This window comes from Eupeodes corollae, chromosome 1 (genome assembly GCF_945859685.1).
Source record: "Eupeodes corollae chromosome 1, idEupCoro1.1, whole genome shotgun sequence".
NCBI classification, from domain to species: Eukaryota; Metazoa; Arthropoda; class Insecta; order Diptera; family Syrphidae; genus Eupeodes; species Eupeodes corollae.
Window position 1 is genome coordinate 88,675,911 of NC_079147.1, and position 23,694 is coordinate 88,699,604.

The 23,694-nt window shown below is 34.5% G+C and overlaps 1 protein-coding gene across 1 annotated transcript in view; it reads right to left on the reverse strand.

Moving 5' to 3' along the window:
• Positions 1-428: 428 nt before the first annotated feature.
• The window catches only part of LOC129952866 (homeobox protein DTH-1), a 181,969-nt gene continuing 158,703 nt past the window's right edge, over positions 429-23,694 (reverse strand). The window contains exon 4 of the mRNA XM_056065765.1: positions 429-1,244. Within this exon, the coding sequence (XP_055921740.1) occupies positions 687-1,244 (558 nt within the window). The 3' untranslated portion in view covers positions 429-686. The remainder of the gene's footprint in view (positions 1,245-23,694) is intronic.

The following is a 23,694-nucleotide window of genomic DNA, read 5'->3' on the forward strand; positions in this document are numbered from 1 at the left end:
GGGTTACTTGTTTTGATCCTTGATGTTAAATATTTAATTTTGTACCTTTGTGTATATTTCAGTGTTTTTCTTGTCATTAAGGTTATGTCAAAAGGTACAACAATAGAATATAATTTACATAACTTTTAGCACAGTAACTAAATTTTTGTTAAAGAAAAAACAATTCTGACCTCATTTTGTTTAAATCCTTGGAGTACAACAAAAAACACACTTGTTAATTATTATAATTAAAACAAAATTAAAAGATTATGTACTTATACAAGTATTTAGTTTAAAAATTATGCTTTTTGTTTATAGATTCATACAAAAATCAACAATTTACATATTTTTTCAAAATCTAAATAAAAATAATTGAATTTATTTTAATTTTAATAAATATTTTTAATGAATTTATTTGATATTATTATAGATACATATGTTTATGCAGATATTTTATACACGTTTACTTTATTTTTTTAATCTACATTAATTATAATTTTTATTTTTAAAATTTTTATTTTACGTCTTGGCACAAAAATCAGGATTTTTCATTTCTTAAATTATTACATACATTTTATATATTTTCATTTTGTTTCTTATTTATTTTTATTTGTTTTTGGATTATAAAATGGAAGATCGATATTTAGGTTGTCATTTTTGAAAAATTGACATTTTGTTATTATGTATTTCTTACAAGATACTTCTTTCTAAATTTCTGACATTTGATCGTCAGGCATATGATGGCTGCTATCATCTTCGTCAATTGAAGATTTGACATTTGATATTTTCGATACGGTAAGTTTTGTCTCGAAATCTAAAATAGGTGGCGGGGGACTTAGATCGGTTGATTTACGTTTATTACTGCTTCCACCATTACCATTACCACCGGAAGTAGAATTATTTTCAGAAGGCGGTCTTGATTTCTCTCCATTGGGAGGCGTTGATGGTGTATTTAAAAGTGCAAGTTTATTTTTCATTTTTGTTGAATGTTTCGCTGATAGTTTCGCACTAAGTTCAACTGAAATTGGTCGAGTTTTTTCGTTTGGTCCCATCACCGCCGTCGCCACTGACACTGGAGTTATTTGTGAGGATTTTTTTGAACTGATGATGGGCGTGGTAGATTCATTTTGTGGTGTCAGTGTGTTGTTGCCTTTGGGATTTTCTGAATTTTTTGATGTAACAGTCTTATGCTCTGCTGCTTCGGTATTCGTGACATTGTCTTGTTTTTTCCATTTTGTTCGACGATTTTGAAACCATATTTTAACCTAAAATGAAAGTTAAGAAAAAGAGTTGTTTAAAAAACAAATATCGAACAATTAAGAGTTTAAATGCAAACAAGTTTTTTTATACAAATATCTGTGTTTTAAAGTTTAAAAAAAAACTATTATGTATCGCCAGAGGTTTATGTCGGCTAAAGAACTAGAAGACTTGTTAATGAATCCTAGTTCAGACAAAGATGATGAATGGAACCAGAAGGTACATAAAGCTATTGAAACAAACGTGATTATTTTGCCTCCAAAAAATGATGCTTTGAGTGACCATGAAGAAATTGATGATAACGTCAAATTATTGGAAGACGTGAACATATTGCCAAATGAACAGCCGTTGAATTAGAGCTGGAATGCATATTAGACGATCTACATTGTGGGCCAAATGATTAAGAAAATGCATCAATATCACAAAATATTGCATCAACTTCTAAAAAGGAATCAAAGTGGTCAAAGAGCCATCGAGTTGGCTTTTCAAATACTCCAAAAGACGTATCAAGTGAAAAGATTCAAGCGATCTATAACAAAATAGGTAAGTTTAAAATAAAAATCACTCAGAACTTCCTATGTTGAATCCAATCCTTTTTTCTTGTAGGCAGTTTCAATCCTCTTCAAATATTCGAATTATTTCTTGATAATGAGATTATCAATCCCATTGTTGGAAGCACCAATACGTATTCTAATGCGGATAGAAATAATTTAACATTCAAGACAAATTTCAATGAAATCCGTACATTTATTGGAATAATGTATTTTTCTGGATTACATACAATTCCACAGTTGGATTTATATTGGTCCAATCAACCAGTCTCTCGCTGCAATATAATAAAAGAAGCCATGGGCCGAGATCGCTTCAAACTTATCTAATCGTTCTTACATGCATGTGATAATAGTACAATTGATAAGTTAAGCGATAAGTTTGCTAAAGTCTCAACTCTATAAACAACATGCTCAATAAGAATTGTATGCAGTTTGGAGTATTTTCCCATCACCTTTTCAATAGACGAACAAATGATACCCTATTATGGACGCCATTCTGCAAAAATGTTTATAAGAGGGAAGCGAATTAGTTTCGGATGCAAATATTGGGACCTGTGTTCTCACGATGAATATTTATATCAATTCATTCCGTATGGTGGTGAAAGTGCTGATAATTCCCCTAGCTTTGGCTTAGGGGAAAATGTTGAGACTTCTTTCTAATATCGATGTTCCAGACCAACACACAGTTACTTTTGACAATTTTTTCACGTCGCACAAACTGATTTGTCGTCTTAGAATTGGGTTACTTCGCAACTTACGATTTATTTATACTAAAAAATTAATTTCTTTTATACCAATCTACAGGAACTGTTCGTGAAAATAGAACTGGTAAAGCAAAGTTGACAGAACACAAATGAAGAAACAAAATAGAGGAACTATGGATTTTGCATTCGACAAGGAAAATGGAATTGCCGCTGTTCTTTGGAACGATAACTCTATTGTAATAGTTCTTTCAAATTGTTTGATGGACCAACCAATCACCCAAGCAAAACGGTTTGATTGCAAAAAAAAAGGAAACACTTCAACATTCCCATGCCCAATGCAATGCATGAATATAATTCCACGATGGGAGGAGTGGACTTGTTTGATAATTCTATCATCATTTACCGGATACGGATTCGAGGAAATAAGTGGTTCTGGCCACTTTTATTAAATGTATTGGATGCAGTATTGGTAAATGCATGGAAAATTCATGGCATTTGCAAAAAGTTTGCAAAGGAAACACCAATGGCACAACTTGAATTTAGGACATATTATGTATGTTGTAGACTCTTTACTGCGATCATCAAATATTCCACCAACACATCAAAGGGAAGGAAATCCCAGCAAAATGGTTCGATTTGATGACACAAAACATACAATAATAACAATGGAAAAGCGTCTTCGATGTCGAAATTGTTCCAGTCAAACAATTTACTGTTGCAAGAAGTGTAAGATCCCAATTCAACCGAAATGTTTTGATCCATACTACACAAGGACCCATTCTTCATAATGATATGTATCGTCATGAAGTTTAAAGCACCCAAGCACTAATAATATTTTAACCGTGAAATAAAGCTTATACCTAAATTTTACAACAAAAAAACTCGAAAACGCAACACGAATTTTCCGGAAAACTAAAAGGTTTTAAACTTTTTTTTTCAGGTTTCACTAAATTTAGATATAAAAAGCCCGCATATTAAATTTCAAGTTTCTAGCTCACCTGGAACTAGTAGCCGCCGGAAATGGGATAAAGTTCATTGATACTGAGATTCAATTTTCTATGAAACATTTAGCTTTCATTTAATCACCCGTGTTTTGTTGGATTTTACACGAATAACAAAACCAATATCCATAGTATGAATAACACCGACAAAATTTAGAGTAGAATCTTACTATGGATGGGTTTTTGACATTTATACGAGTCTCGAATGGATCTTATGTGATTTCGTTCTTAAATGTTGGTAAGATTGATATTGCATTTGTATCTCGATGGCTTTGTTCGTTGATTAGTTGTGCATTTGGAATCATGTGTGGTTTCCATTGGGGGAAAAATCAATCTATTACTGTTGATATTATTTAGTTTTGTTAGTGAAAATGAACTAACTGGGTTTATTTTGCAAGAGAAAACAATAGAAAAGATATTTTTGTTTTGGTATGTTTCCACTAAAGGTTTATGTCAGTTTAGATTAAATAAACCTTTTTGGTGTTTCCACCGCACAAGAAGATTTAAAAATGATTAAGTTTTACATTTGCATTCTAAAATGCAAATGATGTTTCGATGTTTCTTATTGTACACAAACATGCAAATAAACAGACCGTAACGCATATCTGTAAAACCAACTCCTCAGAACAAATTTTGACTCGATTTCATTCCCCGACCGGAATCGAAGCAAATCAAGCCCATTTCAACTCGGTTCAGGTATATAAAGAATTGAGGGGAGCTTTGAGCTCGCTTAATACCACATGTTAATGTACAAGTCTACGAACAAACCCCCTCCTTGAAGCAGATGTTAAATGAACTTTTTTATAGAATCTCAATTTCCAGATGTTTTATTACCATTTCTTCTTGAAAATTATCCATTTATTTAGTTAAAGTAAGTTTGTTTTGTTTTTGTATCAATTTTTAAATACAAAAATCTGGTTACTGCTGATCGTTTTGTTGGCAATTTCTTACTGTACTATGTATGGAATACCAAAAAAACGCACTTATTGAGCCAAAATTTAAAATTTGTTTGGAAAGGAAGTGTCATTTCAAGTTTTTTAAGATGGAGTAAAAAAAACTCCAACTATACAAATTACTCGGAATATTTCTTAAGACTTGATTAAATCAAAAAGCTGCTTAAAAACTTTGTTAAGTTGATGGAATCCACTAACCTCTTGAAAAGTCAGTTTCCAGATCTGCATGCATAATTTATACACACATGGTTTGAGAACTGTAATAGGGCTTATAAACGAAGGTGTTTTCAAACTTTAATACCATGACACCATAAGTGATTCATTCAATATACTTACATACAACACAATCCACTCAATCATTGATTAGCAATCAACCAATCTATTATCCAAAAGCATATTAATCAAGTGCCTTTTCATACATACGTCAAACAACAAAAACAACTCAATATAAGTTCAAATACACATGAGTTTACTAACATACAGGTATGGCCATAATAATAGGAACATTTCTTACTTATGAGTTTAAATTTTGTTTCATCGTTAAATCAAATCCAATCAATAATTGTGGTTATTCATTTTGCGGTTTCAAAAGCAAGCGTAAATGAAACACATGTTAGATATTTTTTTATGATACATTTCTTTTTATTATTAACCTTAAAAGTTGACAATTTGTGTGAAACACTACATCATTAAAAAGACCACACGCGAATTGTTGCAAGCATCGATTATTTTGAGGGAATTTTCAACTACTTTTTGACACATTTAGGGCGGTATTTCAACCATAACTGGACAGATGTTGTTTTTGTAAGTTCTCAAAAGTTAAAGGTTTACCTGCATAAAAACGATCTTTCGCGTAGACCCACAAAAAAAATCCCAGCGGTGTCGAATCGCATGATCTTGGTGATGAGTTGATATCGCCTTGCAATAAAGCCATATTTGCTTGAGTTGTGTGGCATGTGGCACAGCAATGTGGTTCCATTTGTATGGGAGGTGCGGTCAAAACTCCAAATTTAACTTTAACTCATGGAAACTAAATTAAAAAAGAGGGTGGGATGCGACCCACGCTGATAACTTCCCATCCCGTCTGTCGATTTGTCTTGCTTAAAAGTTTGTCTATATGTACTCGTATCAATTTTTACCAAATTTGCGTACTATTTCTTGTAGATTTTATTTTTTATGAAAAAACGGACTGTTGGATTTTTATATAAAAATTACTGAATATTGAAAACAATATTTTCTGTGCAATAAAATAAGTTTGAAGACAATATTTTTAATTTTTGTTTTAGTATTGTTTATTTTTAGAGTTTTATTTTTTGTATGTCAATTCGATTTTTTTAAAAATTTTACCAAATGTTAAAAACAATATTTCTTATAAGATAAAATTAGTTTGAAGCCAATATTTAAAATTTTTGACGAGATATTTGAGTCGAAAATCAATTTTTACCAACTTTTATACATTTTTGTTTAGGTTTTTATTTTTTGTAAAAAAAACTGTCAATTCGATTTTTCCCAAAAATTGTCCTAATGTTGAAATCAATGTTTTTTGTAAGAAAAAATTAGTAAGAAGCTATTATCTCAAAGTTTTTAAAAAATATTTGAGTCGAAAACCATTTTTTACCAACTTTTGTTAATTTTTTTTCGGTTTTTAATTTTTTGTATTTTTTTGATTTTTTTCAAACTTTAACTGAATGTTGACAATAAGATTTTTTCAAAGATAAAAGCAAATTAAAGCCAATATCTCAAAGTTTTGGAAAGATATTTGAGTCGAAAATCAATTTTTACCAACTTGTATTAATTTTTTTTTTAGGTTTTTATATTTTTGTAAAAAAAACTGTCGATTCGATTTTTCTCAACATTTTACAAAATGTTGAAAACAATATTTCTTATAAGATAAAATAAGTTTGAAGCCTAAATTTCAAGTTTTTGAAAAGATATTTGAATCGGTATTCAATTTTTACCAATTGTGAGTAATGTGTGTTTTTAGATTTTTATTTTTTATAAAAAAAACTGTCAATTCAATTTTTCTCAAAATTTTATCAGATGTCAAAAACATTATTCTTCGTTGCACACAATTGTTTTAGAGATGAAATCATATTTCAGTCGTAAAATTTTGGCGGCGACAAATTTTTTTTCAGTTTTATTGATTTATAAAAAAAACCGTTATATTGATTTTTTTTCAAAAAATATACCTGTTTGGTATCACGTTACAATATATTATCAATATATTATATAAAATTTAATTCAAGTCTCTAGCGTGTAGGGTTAACCAAAATGTTCACCTTTTTTTCAAACTGCTATGGTAAAAAAACCACCCACGCAATTTTCTTGAGAGCCCTTTCTGCATCTTTCTGCTTTATTATCTGTATAACAAAATTTATTTGAAGTTGATACCTCTTCTGGTTCTTGAGCTATGGACGACTAAAAAAACGTCGCGAACGTACGGACGTACGAACGTACGTACACACGCAGGCACAGACATCTTTCTAAAAATCTTTTATTTCGACTAAGGGACCTTGAAACGTCGAGAAATGTCAATATTTTCAATTTGACAAATCGGACCCATTACAATAACTTCTTTTGGGAAGTTAATAAAAAAGTAATTTTTTACATATATATTATTTTACTTTCAAAAGAATTACATCAATAAATTTTAAATTTCTTTGGACAAAGTCGATTTTTAATTTTTTCAAAAAATGTCTTTCGTTAGAAAGCAAAGGGTCTGAAGTCAACAATAGTCTATTTAACAAATCGGTGTTTGTTGACGGCCTTGATATTTTCCTGTGTTTTTTGAACGGAAAAACTTCACATCTTTGTTTTTGGCTTCAGCTGCCCCCTCCGTAAATTGGCCTATAGGCAATATAGAATGTTTCACTATTTTACCGCCATGAATTAAAACCTTGTGCTAGCAATGGATACCAATGATACTCTGCAATGATTTTTCGGGCTGTTTCTTGAGTGTATTCCTGAAAAATTTCTTCATTTTTGCAAGACAGCTAGCCAAAGTTTTTAAAATGACAGCACATCTTTCTATAACCGACTGTTTTATTCCAGTTGTACGAGAGTATACAGATGGGTTTGCGAAAAATCTGCGGGCAATATTTCCATCGTTTGAATTGCCTTTACCTTGTTTCGGCTTGTCGACTATCAACCCAATCTGCCTAAATTCTTCTTGGATACGTTTTTTTGTGCTTCCATAAGATGTTTCTCACTAATTCTCGTACGCCATTTTTTAAAGTCCAACCTATAGGCTAAATGAATGAAGAATTCAAAAAACCTTATCCAAGCATGCAGGGTAGATATGCCGAAATCTAGGAAATCTTTATTCATCGTTCTTTCTAAGGAGCTTTCAATGTCGTTCATATTGGTCGGTTTTGCTCCACAAATATAGCAAACTTGTTATGAAGCCGTATGAGACCTTACCATACCATCAACCATTGTCAGTTTAAGTATATGCCTTACGCTGATAAAACGGTCTGATATCTTTATAATTGTTTCATTCAGTTCAATTATTTGGCTCTGTATATACTCTTGCTCAGCTCTGCCGTTTCTTTTTTCAATTGAAAACGTATGGTCCGGCAGTATCGAGTTGATCCTGGCTGAAGATTTTGCCATACAATTTTCTTTTCAGACTCAGAACCCATTTAAGAAAAAAGTTTTATTGGAACATATTAAGTTATAAACATTACCGAAATCATTCTTCAAATTTTCAAAAATTTCTTCTTGGGATTCTACGATGAGTTCAGCTGTATGATTAAGAAGCCCTTGAAGGAAAACTTCAGCTAATGAATCCGATATTTGTATCATTTGACGTGCTGGGTAACATTCTTGTTTGGCTTTAAGAACTTTTACAAAGCTTGGAAAAACATCGACTTCAGTTTTTTGGTTTAACAAGTTTCTGATGATTTGTTACTGATGTTTTGACAATTTTGCCTCAACCAAAAGCTTCAAAGCATCAATCGTATCAAGTTGTTTAACTTGAACACTTTCTTTGGACTGACATTTTTTAAGGCACAAGCGACATTTTCATCGACCCCGTCACCGATCTCTGCAAGACGTCTTCTCTTTGTTCTAGACGAGTTTTCCAAAAATGGCTTTTTTGGTCTGCCTTGAGCTTTTTGTGAGATTTTCTCATACAGAACTAAAATCTTCTTCGAAATCAAGCACTGCACTGTTTTTAGACAGAAGTGAGTCTTTCTTTGAAAGCATTTACAAAGACTAATTATCTACTTTCGGTCTTGTTAAACCACAGATTTTTCAAGTCATAGGTATTCTTCAATAGCAAGCAAAAAAGTCTGTTATCAGACCACATCGCTCCGAATTGACGGTGATAGTCGTTCCATCATCGTTTTCGAAGAAGTAAGGTCCAATCACCGAAAGAGCGCACCGAACAGTAACTTTTTTGTGGATTTAATAGCCTCTTTTGATTGACTTGACGATTCTCAGAACCCAAAATAGGACAATTTTGTTTATTAACATACCCACCGAGTGAGAAATGTGCTTTGTCGCTAAAAGCGAAGAAAATTTTGTGTGAAAAATCGACGTCCACCGCCTGTTGTTCAAACACCCATTCGATTTATTTACGACATTGTGAATGGTCAGCTGTCTTCTGCTGTGATGTGAGCTGGACTTTTTATGGATGTGGTTGTAGATCCAAATGCAAAATATGCCATAATGTGCCGTGAGACAGTCCTAATTCCTGAGAACGACGAGGAATCGACACTATATCACTATACGGAACCATCGAACGGGATAGTCAATTTGACTAACAGAAAATTGATAGTCACTTATTAACTTAGCCGATTCCACCTCTTATCTTTTTATGCCTTCAAAAATCGGTACCGATATTTGGCAGGCAAATCAGCTTTTGACCGATCCTTCGGGTCCTGCAGATATATAGTCAAACTTCTTTATAACGAACTTCCTTATAACGTAATTCTCTCTATAGCGAACTTAATTTTGTTCCCTTTCCCTTTAAGAAATATCCCATACGTATTAGGTTCTTTATAACGAAATTCTCTTTATAAGGAACTAATTTTGTGGCCTGAAAGCAAAGTTGTTTCCTTATAACGAAATTTCAATTTTCAAATTTTAAAACAAAGTGTACTACGATTTGTAATCCTTATTTTAAAAGGGAACTCCACGTTTTGGGAAGAATTTTCTTAAAGTGAATGTGTGTATGCATCGAAAGAAGAAATATTACTTCAACAGGTCAATTGTTTGAGATGGTATTTTTAGTTCGAGTGTCAGAGATATAATTACCAAAAATGATGTTTTGCTACTAATATTTTGACCATAGCTGTAAGAGCAATTCAATATCCATTATTATATTGATTTGCATTCTGGAATCCGTGTTACATTATTTACATTATTGCGATGCAGTTAATTTCGAAGTGATTTTCTGTAACGAATTTCATGTTCTCTCTGTTAATATGTACAACTTAAGTACATTGTATATTTATGAAGATATGGCAACTCGTATGTAATAAGCTAAAACGCAAACACACACCAATGTGGATAAATAAATTAGGTATCACGACTAATTGTCAGCTTAATTGAAAATTAATTCAACTTACCACCAACTGCAATTACAATATTGGTGATGATGAATTAGCTACATATATGTAAGGTTATACATATTCATATGCATGCATATTGCATCAATATACATTTTTCTAGTTTGAGTATTTTCTAATATAAATTTAAAAATAATTGTTTAACAATAAACCTGTGAACAAGCTAAACGCATTTTATATTATTTTTAAATTGAGATCTTGATTTTTTGACAATATTTTTGTTTACATTGTGTTATCAAAGGCTTCATTGCGGATAGCCCGCTATTTGAGCAACTGTCACTTTGAAAGCTGTCATCTTTTGACATTTAACTAAAAACCATAATTAAAAATAAAACCAAAATGATACACGTTTCAACAACGCAAACAAATTATTAAAACTCACTATAAAAACAAAGAACATTTGGCAGTCATAAATTTTGCACAGGTTTTCCTCAAAACCCACCACTCTCTACCAACTACTAATCTCACCTCCCCGTGGTGAATATTGGGTGCCTAGTAGTTTGACTCAAGATAAGGTTCTCACCTCAGTGCAAATTTTTTGGGGGTAGCAAACGAGAGAGGGAGGGAGAGGTGTTTTCCACAAAGGCACCTTTCCTTTCATCCAGACGACAGCGGAGGAATTCCCGAAATGGAATCAACGGTGGCGTCTACAGTTTCAGTTGGATTGAACTACTTAGCAACATACTCGGAGCCCAGGCCTGTAAGGAGCAGTATCTTGCTCCAGGCCCTTAGATTCACACTAAGGATTTGGTTTCGAAAATGTTAATGCTAAGTTAAGAAGTAAGGACATATTTGGTGGAATAATGGAAACAAAACAGCTACACGATAATACTTCCGATAACGGATTCACGCTCATCGATTTTGCTGCAGGTCGAAATGGTACGCGTTTTCCACACCTCAATATCCCCAAACCAACTTGGAGTTCTCCAGAACAATCTACCTTGAACGACACACTTCCAGTATCATGTCCGAACTTTCGGAGAAGCTAACATTTACTCGGACCACTACTTTCTAAACCAAAACAGGGAAATTCTGGAAGAAGATATAACGTTGGACGGCTACAATTGCAAGAGATTACCGAATCCTTCTTCAATGGAGTCACAAGTATCCTCTTTTGAAGTTCTCTGCCGCCAATACAATTTATTGAAAAGCAGAACACCGACTTCGCAGAAGGAAAAAGAGAGATTTTGAGAAGACGTACGGTGGAAGATCTTGAGAAATTCAAAATTGCCATACATGTATATAAGCTGAAGTCTAAGAAAACCGGTGGAGCAGATGACTTGAATGCCGAGCTCTTCGAAGCAGCTGGAGATAATTTGGTAATTTATTTGTTAAAAGTGGTCGGAAGAAAGCTTCCCTGATTAAAGGGACCTTAGTGTTGTATGGCTGATACTGAAAACAGGGGACCTTCTAAACTGTAACAATTATAGGTCCTTATCAGTGTGATTTAAGACCAGGAAACTCCACAGTTGATGAAATATTCACATAGCGGCAGATCCAATTCAACAATTCAAAAATTTCTATTCCGAATTTGACAGCATCTACAGGGACGAGCTGTTTAGAGCCATGTCTAGTTTTGACATCTCTGCCAAACTCGTTCACATCTTAACAGAACCTTTCGATGTCAAAAAAGGCTTTATCGATTTATTTAACGTCGTACTTGAATAAAAGTGCATAGCTCCCACTTTAACACTAGAGGCAGTATCTTTCAAAAGTGTGTCCATGCTGATGACACTGACATATCAGAAGAACTCAGCGTGATGTATGTCGAATGGGCTTTTGCGAGTATTGAGGCAGAGGCGGACAATCTGTGTTGGACGGTTCATGAGGGCAAAACAAAGTACATGCTGTCATCAAGCAAGGACCTAAAACACCGAAGTCTCCGTCAAAACATCACCACCGACAGACGTTAAGGACTTCGTATACCTAGGCTCCGCTATGAACACAGATAACAGCACCAGCGTTGAGATCAAACGAATAATTATTCTTACTTTTCGCTGTTTCTTTGGTCTAAGAAAGCAACTAAGTAGTAAAGCTCTCTCACTGGCGCTTTTTAAAAACCTCATTATCCCCGTCCAGCTATACGGTGCAGAAGCATGGACTTTTCGACACAAAAGTTCTTCACGTGATCTACGGTTCCGTATGAATAGAAGGTAAGTGGATTAGAGTTTGGACTGACGAACTGTATAGCGACGTGGCCAAAAGTAAAAAAAACAACAACTGAGATGCCTGGATTAAGTAGAGCGCATGGAAACCAATGCTCCGGCCAGAAAGTCTTCGAATCCAGGCCCACAAGACAGCGCAGTAGAGCAAGACTGCAGATTAAGTGACAGTACGCAACTGTGGGCATATAGCTAGTCTCCGAGCTAGATGCTGCAGTTTGTTGGGAAGATAATTGTTCATAAAGACTATAGCACCCGTAATAAAGTAAGTTCTTCCGGTCCGACAAAGAACATTATTTGATGGTAGCGATTTGTGGTTTACGGATTACTTGTAAATTACTTAATATAACTCTGTAACGCCGATAGTTGACACAAAACCTTGTTCTTAATCTCATTTAACAATCCACACTTAACTATTCACCAATTGTCAAGGTATTGTCTTTTTAGAAAATATGATATTATACACTCTTAGATACAAGAGTCAAATTCTTATCTGTGCGCAGTATACAAAGATGGGGACATGAGCGTTGTCCACTAGCATCAGTCTCTTAAGGACGTTTTAAACAAACTTGTATACAGCAGGCGCTTTATCTCAGCCAAGACTTCTTTAAAAAAAAACGAATGGTTAGGGCTACACTTAGTGAAGTTGGTGCTACAGTCCTGTTTGAACAAGTTTGAACCCAACAAACTTCTCCATCTAGCTGGGAAAGGTGACTTTCCACTTGTGCGCGCCACCTGATCCGCGGTCTTCCTCTACTGCGCTGTCCTGTGGGTGTGGTATCGAAGACTTTTCGAGCTGGAGCATTGGTTTCGTGACCCAGCCATCTTAGTCGCTGGACTTCAACCCTTTTGGCTAAGTCTACGTCGCTGTACAGCCCGTACAGCTCGTCGTTCCATCTTCTCCTCCACTCCCCTTCAATGCATACGAGACCGTAGATCACACAAAGAACTTTTCTCTCAAACCGACCCAAGGTGCTTTCATCCGCTTTTGTCATAGCAGGACGCGGATAGTAAGGGTATTGTATTGTAACACTTTGGTCCCTCGAGAGAGGACTTTACCACTCAATTGCTTTTTTAGTCCAAAGAAACAGCGGTTAGCAAGAGTTATTCTGCGTTTGATCTCAGCGCTGGTGTTGCTTTCTGCGTTTACAGTGGAGCCTAGGTAGACGAAGTCCTTGACTACCTCAAAGTTACGTCTGTCGATGGTGACGTTCGGACCTCGGTGTTGTTGGTCCTTTCTTGATGACATCATGTTCTTTGTTTTGCCCTCATTAACTGTTAAACCCATTTTTGTCGCCTCTGCCTCAATACTCACAAAAGCTCCATTGACATCACGGTGAGTTCTTCTGCATATGCTAGTAATTGGACAGACTTTTGAAAGATAATGCCTCTAGTGTTGACGTGTGAGCTCTGCACTATTTTTTCAATCACGATGTTAAAAAAATCACATGACAGCGCATCACCTTGCCTAAAACCTTTTTTGACATCGAAAGGTTGTGTTAAGTTGTTTTCAACCTTTATGGAGCAGCGTGAATTCTCCAGTCATCCTGCACAAACTGACGAGTTTGGCAGGGATGCCAAAACTGGACATGTCTCTTTACAGTCATATGCGGCCTTGAAATAGATGAAAAGATTTGTGGATTTTGTGTTCTTGTTTTTTTTTCAGGATCTGCCGTAATGTAAATATTTGATCTACTGTGGACTTTCCTGGTCTAAAACCACACTGATAACGACCTATCATGTTGTTGACGATGGGCTTTTGACGTTCACATATTACGACAGAGAAGATTTTTCAGGCGATGTTAAGTAGACTGATTCCTCTATAGTTGGTGCAGTTTAGAGGATCTCCTTTTTTCACGATCGGGCAAACAATACTGAGGTTCTATTCATCGGGCATGCTTTCTTCCGACCATATCTTACAGATATGTTGGTGCATGCTCCTAACCAACTTATCTCCAGCTGCTTTAAAGAGCTCGGCACTCAAGCCATTTGCTCCAGCTGCTTTATTAGACTTCAGCTTAGATATGGCAATCTTTACTTCGTCTAAGTCGGGAGAACGGGTTTCCACTTTCGTCTTTGCTGCCTTCGGTTCTAGGTTTATGTACCTTTGAATTTCGTTTCACCTGTTCATAAAACTTTCGAACTTCATTCCTGCTTTTAAACCTCTCAACATCTTCGACCACACGCTTCTCGGTGTTCCTCTCGCCTCTTCTGCTCATAGAGCTCATGAGCAGCTCTCGTCCTTTTATGAAGCGCCGCTTTGCGTGCCTGTTGTTTGGCTGCATTTGCCTGCCGACATCAAACCAGGGGTTCCTTGTTTTTGGCTGCTTGAAACCCAGCACATCATAGGCGGCTTCTCTGATTGCATCATGGCAATGTTGCCACTGGTTTTCGATACATTGTGTTGGCGGCAGAGGACTTCGAGAGAGGTAACTTGTAACTCGGTCGGAAAAGGATTTGGCGATCTCTTACGATTGTAGCCGTTCAACGTTGTACCTTCTCCCAGCATCTCCCCCTTTTGCCTTGGGTCAGGAAACCCGAAGTCTTACCTTGGCTACAACGGAGTTGTGGTCCGAGCCGAAAGTTCGGACATTAAAGATGCTGGAAGCGTGACTGGCGTAGATCGCAATATAGTCAATCTGGTTGACGTTAGATTGATCTGGAGAACTCCAAGTTCATTTGTGGATGTTGAGGTGTGGAAAACGCGTACTGGCTACCATGTTCAAGCTTAAATCGGGGTATTTTGTTCGAAAAGGAAGAATACTGACTTTTTAATTTCGAACGGGAAACAGTTGTCAGTGTCAAAGTTACCTATGACTTAATTTTCAAAATACATTTAAACAACACGTTCAGTCAGAAGTCAGTTTATTTATGTTGAAATTCCAACCAAAACTAAAAATAATTGACTTGACAGCTGTGAAAAAAGTGAAATTAGAGTTGCCAACTTAAAGTTCTAAGTAAGTTTAAAAAAAACACCCGTTGTTTCATTGAACTATGTTGGCTTATTGGTGCTATTTAAACTGAGGAAATAAAAAGACACTCTGCATGTCATAACCGCGTGCTTTGTCAGGGCAGGGCCACGGCACAGCAGCGCTAGGAAAGCAACGGCAGCAGCATCAGCAGGAGAAATACATCACTTGGCCCGGCCCCAATGTTATCACAGCAATTAGTGTCAAATAATATAACGCCTGAGATGATCCTGAGCCTTTTATGATGTTGCAAACGATAAGTAGACAGATTACGTCTAACTTCTTCTCCTCACACAACCAGCAATTCAGCATTCGAGTAGTCTTTTCATTTGCAGCTCCCACCGACCGCCACTGACTGCCCTGCTCCCAACTTCGAACTGCTTTGCCATCTTCAGGAGGACTTTTCAAATGAAAATGGAAAACTCAATAACAAATTAACACTTTGTAGATTAACATTTTATTTGCATTTGACTTTTTATTTTGAAATCTAATTTTATGCCAATGAGTGCTCTCGCGCTGCTCGATTCTTGGAACGAAGGAGATGGGATGGGGATCGGGAGGGGCGTTCCAGAAGGAGAAGTAAAGATGTAATTTTTGTAGGCTGTTTATTTAGTTTTAATTTCTTGAGAAATTTCAATCCACAGAAAAGAAAAACGACGACGGACAGCTCAACTACAAACATCACAGCACAGCAAGCCTTCGATGACGATGTGTATTTTAAGCGAGCGGTGTCATTCGCACAGGAAGTTTATGTTTGCATCCCGCACCCCAAGCCAAGAGCGATATAGTCTCTATGGCACTCGAATATGAGATTTTTAAAGAACCCCGCACGGAAGCGAGATGATGTTCTTATTCTTGTTCTTCATCTGGGATGTTTATAGATTTGATCGATGATGGGGAAATCATCTTTCGGCGCTAATTGCCTAATTATGAAAATTCAATTAATCGCATAGGGAGGAAAAATATCTCTGTTGCGGACTTTTAAAAACAACATTTTTTGATTGAAATTGTGCAATTCTATCTTTCATCTCAATTTTTAATTAACTTTTTATTCTGATGTATAAAAATGTTGTTAAGTTAACAAATTACAAGTCGAGTAGGTAAATGTAAATTAGTGAAACATATATTATTGGTGGTTGGAGTGTGTGTGTGTTCTGTGATGATGAGAACGTATCCTAATTGACTCGTGAAATTAGATTTTATGGATGTATTTTTATGAGTAAAATTTTGTAATCTCCGGTCAGAAAAAGTTCTTAAAATTAAATTTTTTTTTTATTGTTTAGAGTGCTTTGATGATTGGTGGATGCGGATGAGTCCATTGCCATTCGAACTAATTGAAATATCAAACCATTAAATGTTACAAAAATTTTTAGGCGTTCTTAATTTTATAAAATCACAAAAATATCATTATGTCTTGAAATTATGGTTTGGAGCACATGTTTTTCCGAAAGAAATATTAGATATTAATTGTACTTATTACTCGAAATTAACTGGGGTGCATTATTTTCATGTTTAGATGAAATGATTTAAAGATTTAATGAAATCTTATTAAAAACTTTAAATAGTATCCCGCCATGGTTTGATTCGCAATTAAACTGGTTGAAGTCAAATCTATCGAAGAGTGATGATACCCTTAGAGTTAACCAAAAACTGCAATATGACTTGGTGAATCATTTAAACTTTGTGTACTCTCAATTCATTTCAAATATGAAGTTTAATCTAAAAATAATCTAATAAATGAATGTTTTAAAGATACGTTAATAGTAAACGGATATCCAGCAAGTATGACCTTTCAAAATTCTTCAAAAGTTAAACTCTATAACATATTTGCAGGTTATTTTAAAACTGCCTTTGAAGATTTTTCTTCTGCAAGCACCTCCTCTTTTATTTTTTCTAACACATAAGAACGCTGCCATCTTACATCAATACATTTTTCGATTTCTAAGGACTCTATACGTGACAATATTTTTAATCTAAATGAATGTTTTAGTCTTTGAATTGTTCGATGTTTCCAGAACTTTAGTTATATTCATACCTTACGCCAGTCCATTAAAAAGGTTCTAAACATTTATTTACGAAACTACAATTACAAATTTATTACAATTCTGTACTTTTTGTTTCTCAAAGTTGCCGATATTTTCAAAAAGAAATTCAAAAATTCCTTGACGTGACAAAACTTCTCATGTTCATTTTAATAATCCAAAAAGAGGTCCATCTAAAGTTATAGTGGAATTGTCAGGAATCAGTGTGGACCAAATGAAGGAAATCCTAGCGGAAAGCAAAAGACTTTCAGTTCCTCTATGCCGACTTGTCTGCCCTAAAAACAAAACAAGACGCAAAAGTTGCCTTCCTGGAAAATCGAAATAAGATACTCGAGACACAAATTGACGGACTTATGCAAAAAAGAGGCGAAGACAACGTTGTAGTACATTTGCCTACTGATCTTCACATCGACCCAGTTGAAAAATCCAAAACCGTATACGCTGCACTACTCGACGGAAATGAAAACAACACTGAAATTGAATCCGCGCACAGAGTAAACCACCAAAACGCACCCACTGCAGTAATTGTTGTCAAATTGAAGCCCCGAGCAACAGCTTTAATTGTTTTACGAAACGCGAAGAAACTTATAGGAACAAAAATAAGTATCAACAAAGATTTAACACATAATACCCGCCAAAGAAAAAGTAAGATGGTATCCATAATGAAGATACTCAGCGAGTCAAAACCTAGTCACACAGTACTTCATCCAAATGAGAAGAATCCGTCTAAGAGGCGAACAACACAATTTTTGACACCGCTGACGTCCCCCAGAGTTTTCGAAAGGAAAGATTCATCTAATTATAAAGGCATCTCATTTTTAAATACATCAGTTAAGATCCTTGGCTCGGTATTATATAATAGACTCACCAATTGACCAAATTTGTTCATTGATAAATATTGCTGAAATTTATAAAAGTAAAGGAAAAAAGCTTTACGCTTTTTTGTGGATTTTCGAAGAACCTTCGATTCCATTCCCGGGGAAGCACTTTTTTACAAGCTTTATAAATATGGAATCTCAACTAAACTTATATCTGTCATTAGAGCCATGTAGAGAAAATGTCGCACGAGTTTGGGATGGAAATTCTCTTTCAGATAAGTTTGGTACGTCAATGGACGTTTAGCAAGGATGCGTTTTAAGTACTCTTCTTATACATAAATGACATAACTGATTCGGTGAAAGGTGGTATTGATATAGGACTGAAGTTCGCGGAGGATATAGTTTTCCTAGCTTAAAGTATAGACGAGATGCAGCTAATGATAAATAGGCTTCAACTTTATTGCAAAACATGGAATTTGGAAGTTAATATTTTTTAATCAAAAATGATAATATTCCAACCATTTCTTGAACCGCAACACCTACTTCTTGGCCGAAAACAATACACAAAAAATCAGCTTGTTATTTAAAGTAAGAGGTGAACTCATCAATTTGAACTACTTTCCTCACTCCCATTTCCTGGGAGTTTGTCCAATACTCAAGGAGTTCCGAAAGCGCTATTTTGGTATAGATTTACTCGGTTTATAAGAAACGATCAACATCTTGAATGGAAAATTGGGTTGGGACCTTCTGTATGAATACTCATTGAACGCTTATCGCTATAGAACCAGAATAGTTGAGGAAAATTTTTAAAGTTCTAAAGTTTGAAAGTTATAAAGATTATTTTATTGAATTGTATCTAATTAGCTTTTTTTCTTCTGATAGACGACCTTCGGCCGAACCATTTAAAGACTTGTGTAATCTTACAATTAAGAATATAATGTTTTGTTCTTGTATCTTTTGAAGTCAATAAAACTAAACTAATCTAACTAACTTGTTGGATGCATTTAAAAAGCTCAAGTCGATTTCATCATTGGCAAATAAATTCACGAGATTCTTCTTAATAAATAAAGTAATACTGGTCGTGAAGTCCTGATCTTTAAGATAGATAATACAGCCCTATGTTCAAAAGCAACCGTTTATATACATATAAAGTCAATTCTATTGTACCTCAAGGGAGCCATATTGGTCCATTGCTGTTTATTTTATTTATTAACTATTTGACCACTGTTTTAAATAAATCTTTATCGCTAATCTATGCAGATGATGTTAACATTTTTCGAATTATTAACTCCTTCAAGGATTGCAAAGAGCTGGAAGAAAATTTAAATCAATTTTGGGATTAGTGGAATAAAAAGAGTTTGATTTTAAATATTGACATATAAATTATGACTAAACATTATGTTGAAATCGTCACGTTTAAATAAAGAATCCAGTTTTTCTGAACCTGGTGTTGTACTAGACTCAAAATTAACGTTTTCTGACCACTATAATTATATTATAAGACACTTGGATGTGTATGTTATTAGGCTAATTCTTGAATACGCTCGCGTTATATGGGCAGAATGCTATTCCGGTCATATTGAGAGCACAGAAAGTATGTTTAATTTTATAGTAATTTTTTTCATGACAAGAATAACTCTTGAAGGATTTGCCACTTTGTTGCAAGAAGCAGTATCCGAGAAAAAATCTTTATAGTTGACACGGAAAGACCTCTGGCATGACTTACCATCGAAAATGTCCGTTTTTAGGATGTTACTTTTGAACGGTAAAAGCTATAATAATCTTTTGTTTGCTAAACTTTGAAGATGTGCTAAAATAAAACCAAAGTATTTTTTTTACAACTAGTTAAAATGTACAATGCTTTCAAAAAATGTAAAGTGTCGATAACAACTTTTTTCGGATATTGTGCCTAAACTGCACTTTTAATCTAAAAGTATTGCAGTTAATAAATTTAGTTTTATTGTTCCCAAAGTTTCCACAAATTTTGTTGTCACTTGTCAATAACGATTTTCTAAGTGTCTTTACTAATTTTTATCGAAATACGAATTATTCCGCTTAAAAAGTTTATTTTGAGTGGACTATAAGGCTTACGGTGGACTTTTAAGTTGTGGCTGGCATTTATTGATTTCTTTCACCATGGGGTCTGAAAAACAAGGTGACAATACCTATATAAGTCTTTTTGAGTCGATCTAAATTAATGAAGTTGTTCTATATAATCCGTGTCTTCAATATACAGTTTGAATATTTATAGTTTTTAATAAAGTTAACAAATAAACTATAAGTTGTTAGATGTTGCCTATTTTACACAAATCTTAAAGAAATACTTAACAATTTAAGCTAAACAAGTTTTTACCAGAAGAAGACAAGGCATTTTGGAAGTAAATTTTGATTTTGTATCGAATCCATCGTCTAGCTTTTAGCAAGCATTAAGCTTTTGAAATATGGTAACGAAATTGAAAACGCATATTTTTAAAATTTGAGCTTATAAGTTCAAATCAACGTTCGAACTCAAAATCGGAACTAGAAATTAACCCCAAACTTTTTTTTCGAGACCATGGAAGTAATTAGTTCAAGGTTTTTCAAAACATGGTATATAGGGAAATGATATTAATATGATTTAAATTGTATCTAAAATACCAAGATGCGTAAAAATTATTGTCATTGACTATGTTGTTTTTTAGCTTGGCCGTTAAAAGCCATTTTGGTTGTCTTTAAAAATTTTAAAAATGTTTATTTTATAAACCCAATGTGAATACAAATAAATTATGTGTTGGTATCATTCAAAAGAAAACAATATGACAGCTGTCAGTTTAGGATTAAGACGACTGATATATTACACGATACGACAATATATTTTCATTGTTAACAGGCTTAAACAATTAAATATAATATTATGGATAATACAGGGTATTTTATGTTAAAGCAGCAATATTCTCAGATATTCTTGAGCGACACAGATGTTTTCGACTCCTTACGGAAGTTACTTGTCACAAGAAGCTCAACCTTTGCAGTTTCAGTTTTGCAGGCTGAAAATTTGTTTCACAAAAATATTTTATTTTATCGAATTAGCGATTGTAACAGTTTTGACCATTTTTAATCCTAAATTAAAAGAAAATTGAATGCATTGATGATACATTGATAGCAATGGCGTAGTTTTCATTTTTAAAATGTCCAAGAGAACAAAAACATGACAGTTGTCTTAATAAAGGGCTGCTCAGAAGAAAGAAATAAGAACGACAAAATCAATCCAACACTTGAGCCGCCACAAATTGTCATAAAAATACCCCCTTGAATTAAAATTTACAGAAAAGGTTGCTTATTTGTATCTAACTGTATATCAACTTTTTTGCCCCAGAATTTATCAGCTTCATTGTCCAAACCTATTCGTGATTGTTTTATAGCTAAGTTATCAAATAGTCAAAAGAAAAAGATAGAGCTTGAGAAGTGTGCGGTAGAAGATGTTAAGCAGTTCAAAAGCAGAAATGAAGTTCGGAAGTTTTATGAGCCGGTGAAATAAAATTCACCTCGAATCGAAGGCTGCAAGACGAATGTGTAAACATCATAGAGGAACCGCAGCCAAAATGGTGAGAATATGGAAGGACGACTTCTGCAGACTATATGTGACGAAGAACCAAATTCCAGTGTCAGACAGGATAATCCATTCAACATAGACGACGAAAGCGTAAAATCCTGTCTTCCCTACTGAAGTCTATAAAAGCCGCTGGAGCAGATGGCTTAAAAGCCGAACTCTTTAAAGCAGCTGGAGATAATTTGGTTAGGAGCATGCGCCAACTTAACTTAAACTTATGATATAAGATAAGAACAGAACCTTTAGATGTCAAAAAAGGCTTTAGACAAGGTTGTGCACTGTCATGCGATTTCCTTAACATCATCCTTAAAAGAACAGTCAGAGCTCCCACTTCAACACTAAAGGCACTATCTTTCAAAAGTTTGTCCAATTACTGGCATAACCGGAAGAACTGGTTTTGATCGAAATATGGCTTTTGTGAGTATTAAGGCAGAGACGCCAAAAATGGGTTTAACGGTTAATGAGGGCAAAAAGTTCCGTGTACATAGAAGGTGAGTGGGGGAAAAGATGATACGACGACCTGTACGGACTGTACAGTGACGTAGACTTAGCCTGAAGGATACAAATCCAACTGCTGAGATAGTTGGGTCACATAGAACGATGTAAACCAATACTCCTGCGTAAAAAGTCTTCGAAACCACGTCCACAGTAATGCGCGGTAGAGAAACACCCCGAATCAGGTAGCGCCCATAAGTAGAAAGTAACCTCACCCAACTTGAAGCTAGATGGAGAAGTTTTTTTGGATGAGGCCCTAGTTCACACAGGACTGTAGCCGCAAGTAAGTATCAAAGGGTCGCCCAGTCTATTTTGTTTTTCCTTAAAATTTGTTTTTAATATTTTCCAAATTTTCTATTAAATCAAGAAGACTCTATAAACACCAAACTTAATATTCCAAGGCCATGAAAAAAATAATTAAATTGATGTATTTATGAAATAATTCACTCAATACTTCATAATTTGATGCAAAGCAATTAGCTTTATGGATTCTTAAGTTTATACCCATTTCCCGCACCCGACGCGCTCCTTAGATACAAAAACATAAAACAAAAAAAGCTAAATTATTAAACAAAACAAATGTACCACATGCAAACTACCCGCAGTTTAATGTATTAATTCACAGTCTGAATAAACACCATCTAATGTGAAATAAATTGTTTAAGTGCAGGCTGCCCCTAAGATCAGAACATCAGATCAGATCCGATCAGCCAGCCAAAGCCTGCCAGCCAGACAAAGACACAGACACAGACACTACTTATAAATTATATGAAATTTTATTTACCACAGAATCTGATGCTTGAATTATAATCTCCGAGAATCATCGAGCTACATAAATAAACCAAACAACCAATTTAAATTGCCAGCAATAACAATTAGATCATTTTAATTTTACGGCCACAATAATGAATTTACATATGGATTGGATGTGGGCCTGTGGAATGATATCCATCCATATCGTCAAAAGATGGAAATTTCACTCACAATCCCAGAAATAAGTTCACAAACAAAACAAAAATCAAATTGAAATCTAAATATTTTTATTATTAAACGTTTTCGAGATTAAGAGAAAAAAAATCTCCATCAAGATCACGTATCCATTAAAAAACGAAATATAGATTGTTTTTGAGATACGAAGCTCTAGCCCCTGCCACATAATGATTTGCCATTAATTTTGTGTGAATCTTTCAATGGGATTGCCAACTTTATGGCACATGGCTTTGGCTACACATATTTTTATCTTTCTTTTTTGTTGTTTAATTTTTTTAATTAATTTTATTATAAACATTTTGGTTAATGATCTCGGCGTGATGAGTTTTGGAAATGTTTTTTTTTTTTTTTAAGATTTTTTATGGGTCATTTTAAGACTTTTTATTTATCTCAGAATTTAAAAATTAATTTTTAAACAATCAAGAAATAAAATCAGGAAAAACTTTAACCTGAATATGAGATATTTTTTTTACACTTCAGAATTTTCAGAAAGTAGGCAGCTGATCCGAGGCTTACGTTATAGCCTAACAGTTGCACAAAATACAAAAAAAGTTGTGCAAAGAAAGAAAGAAAACGTACGAAAAAGACCTGGCAAGAAAATAAAACCATTG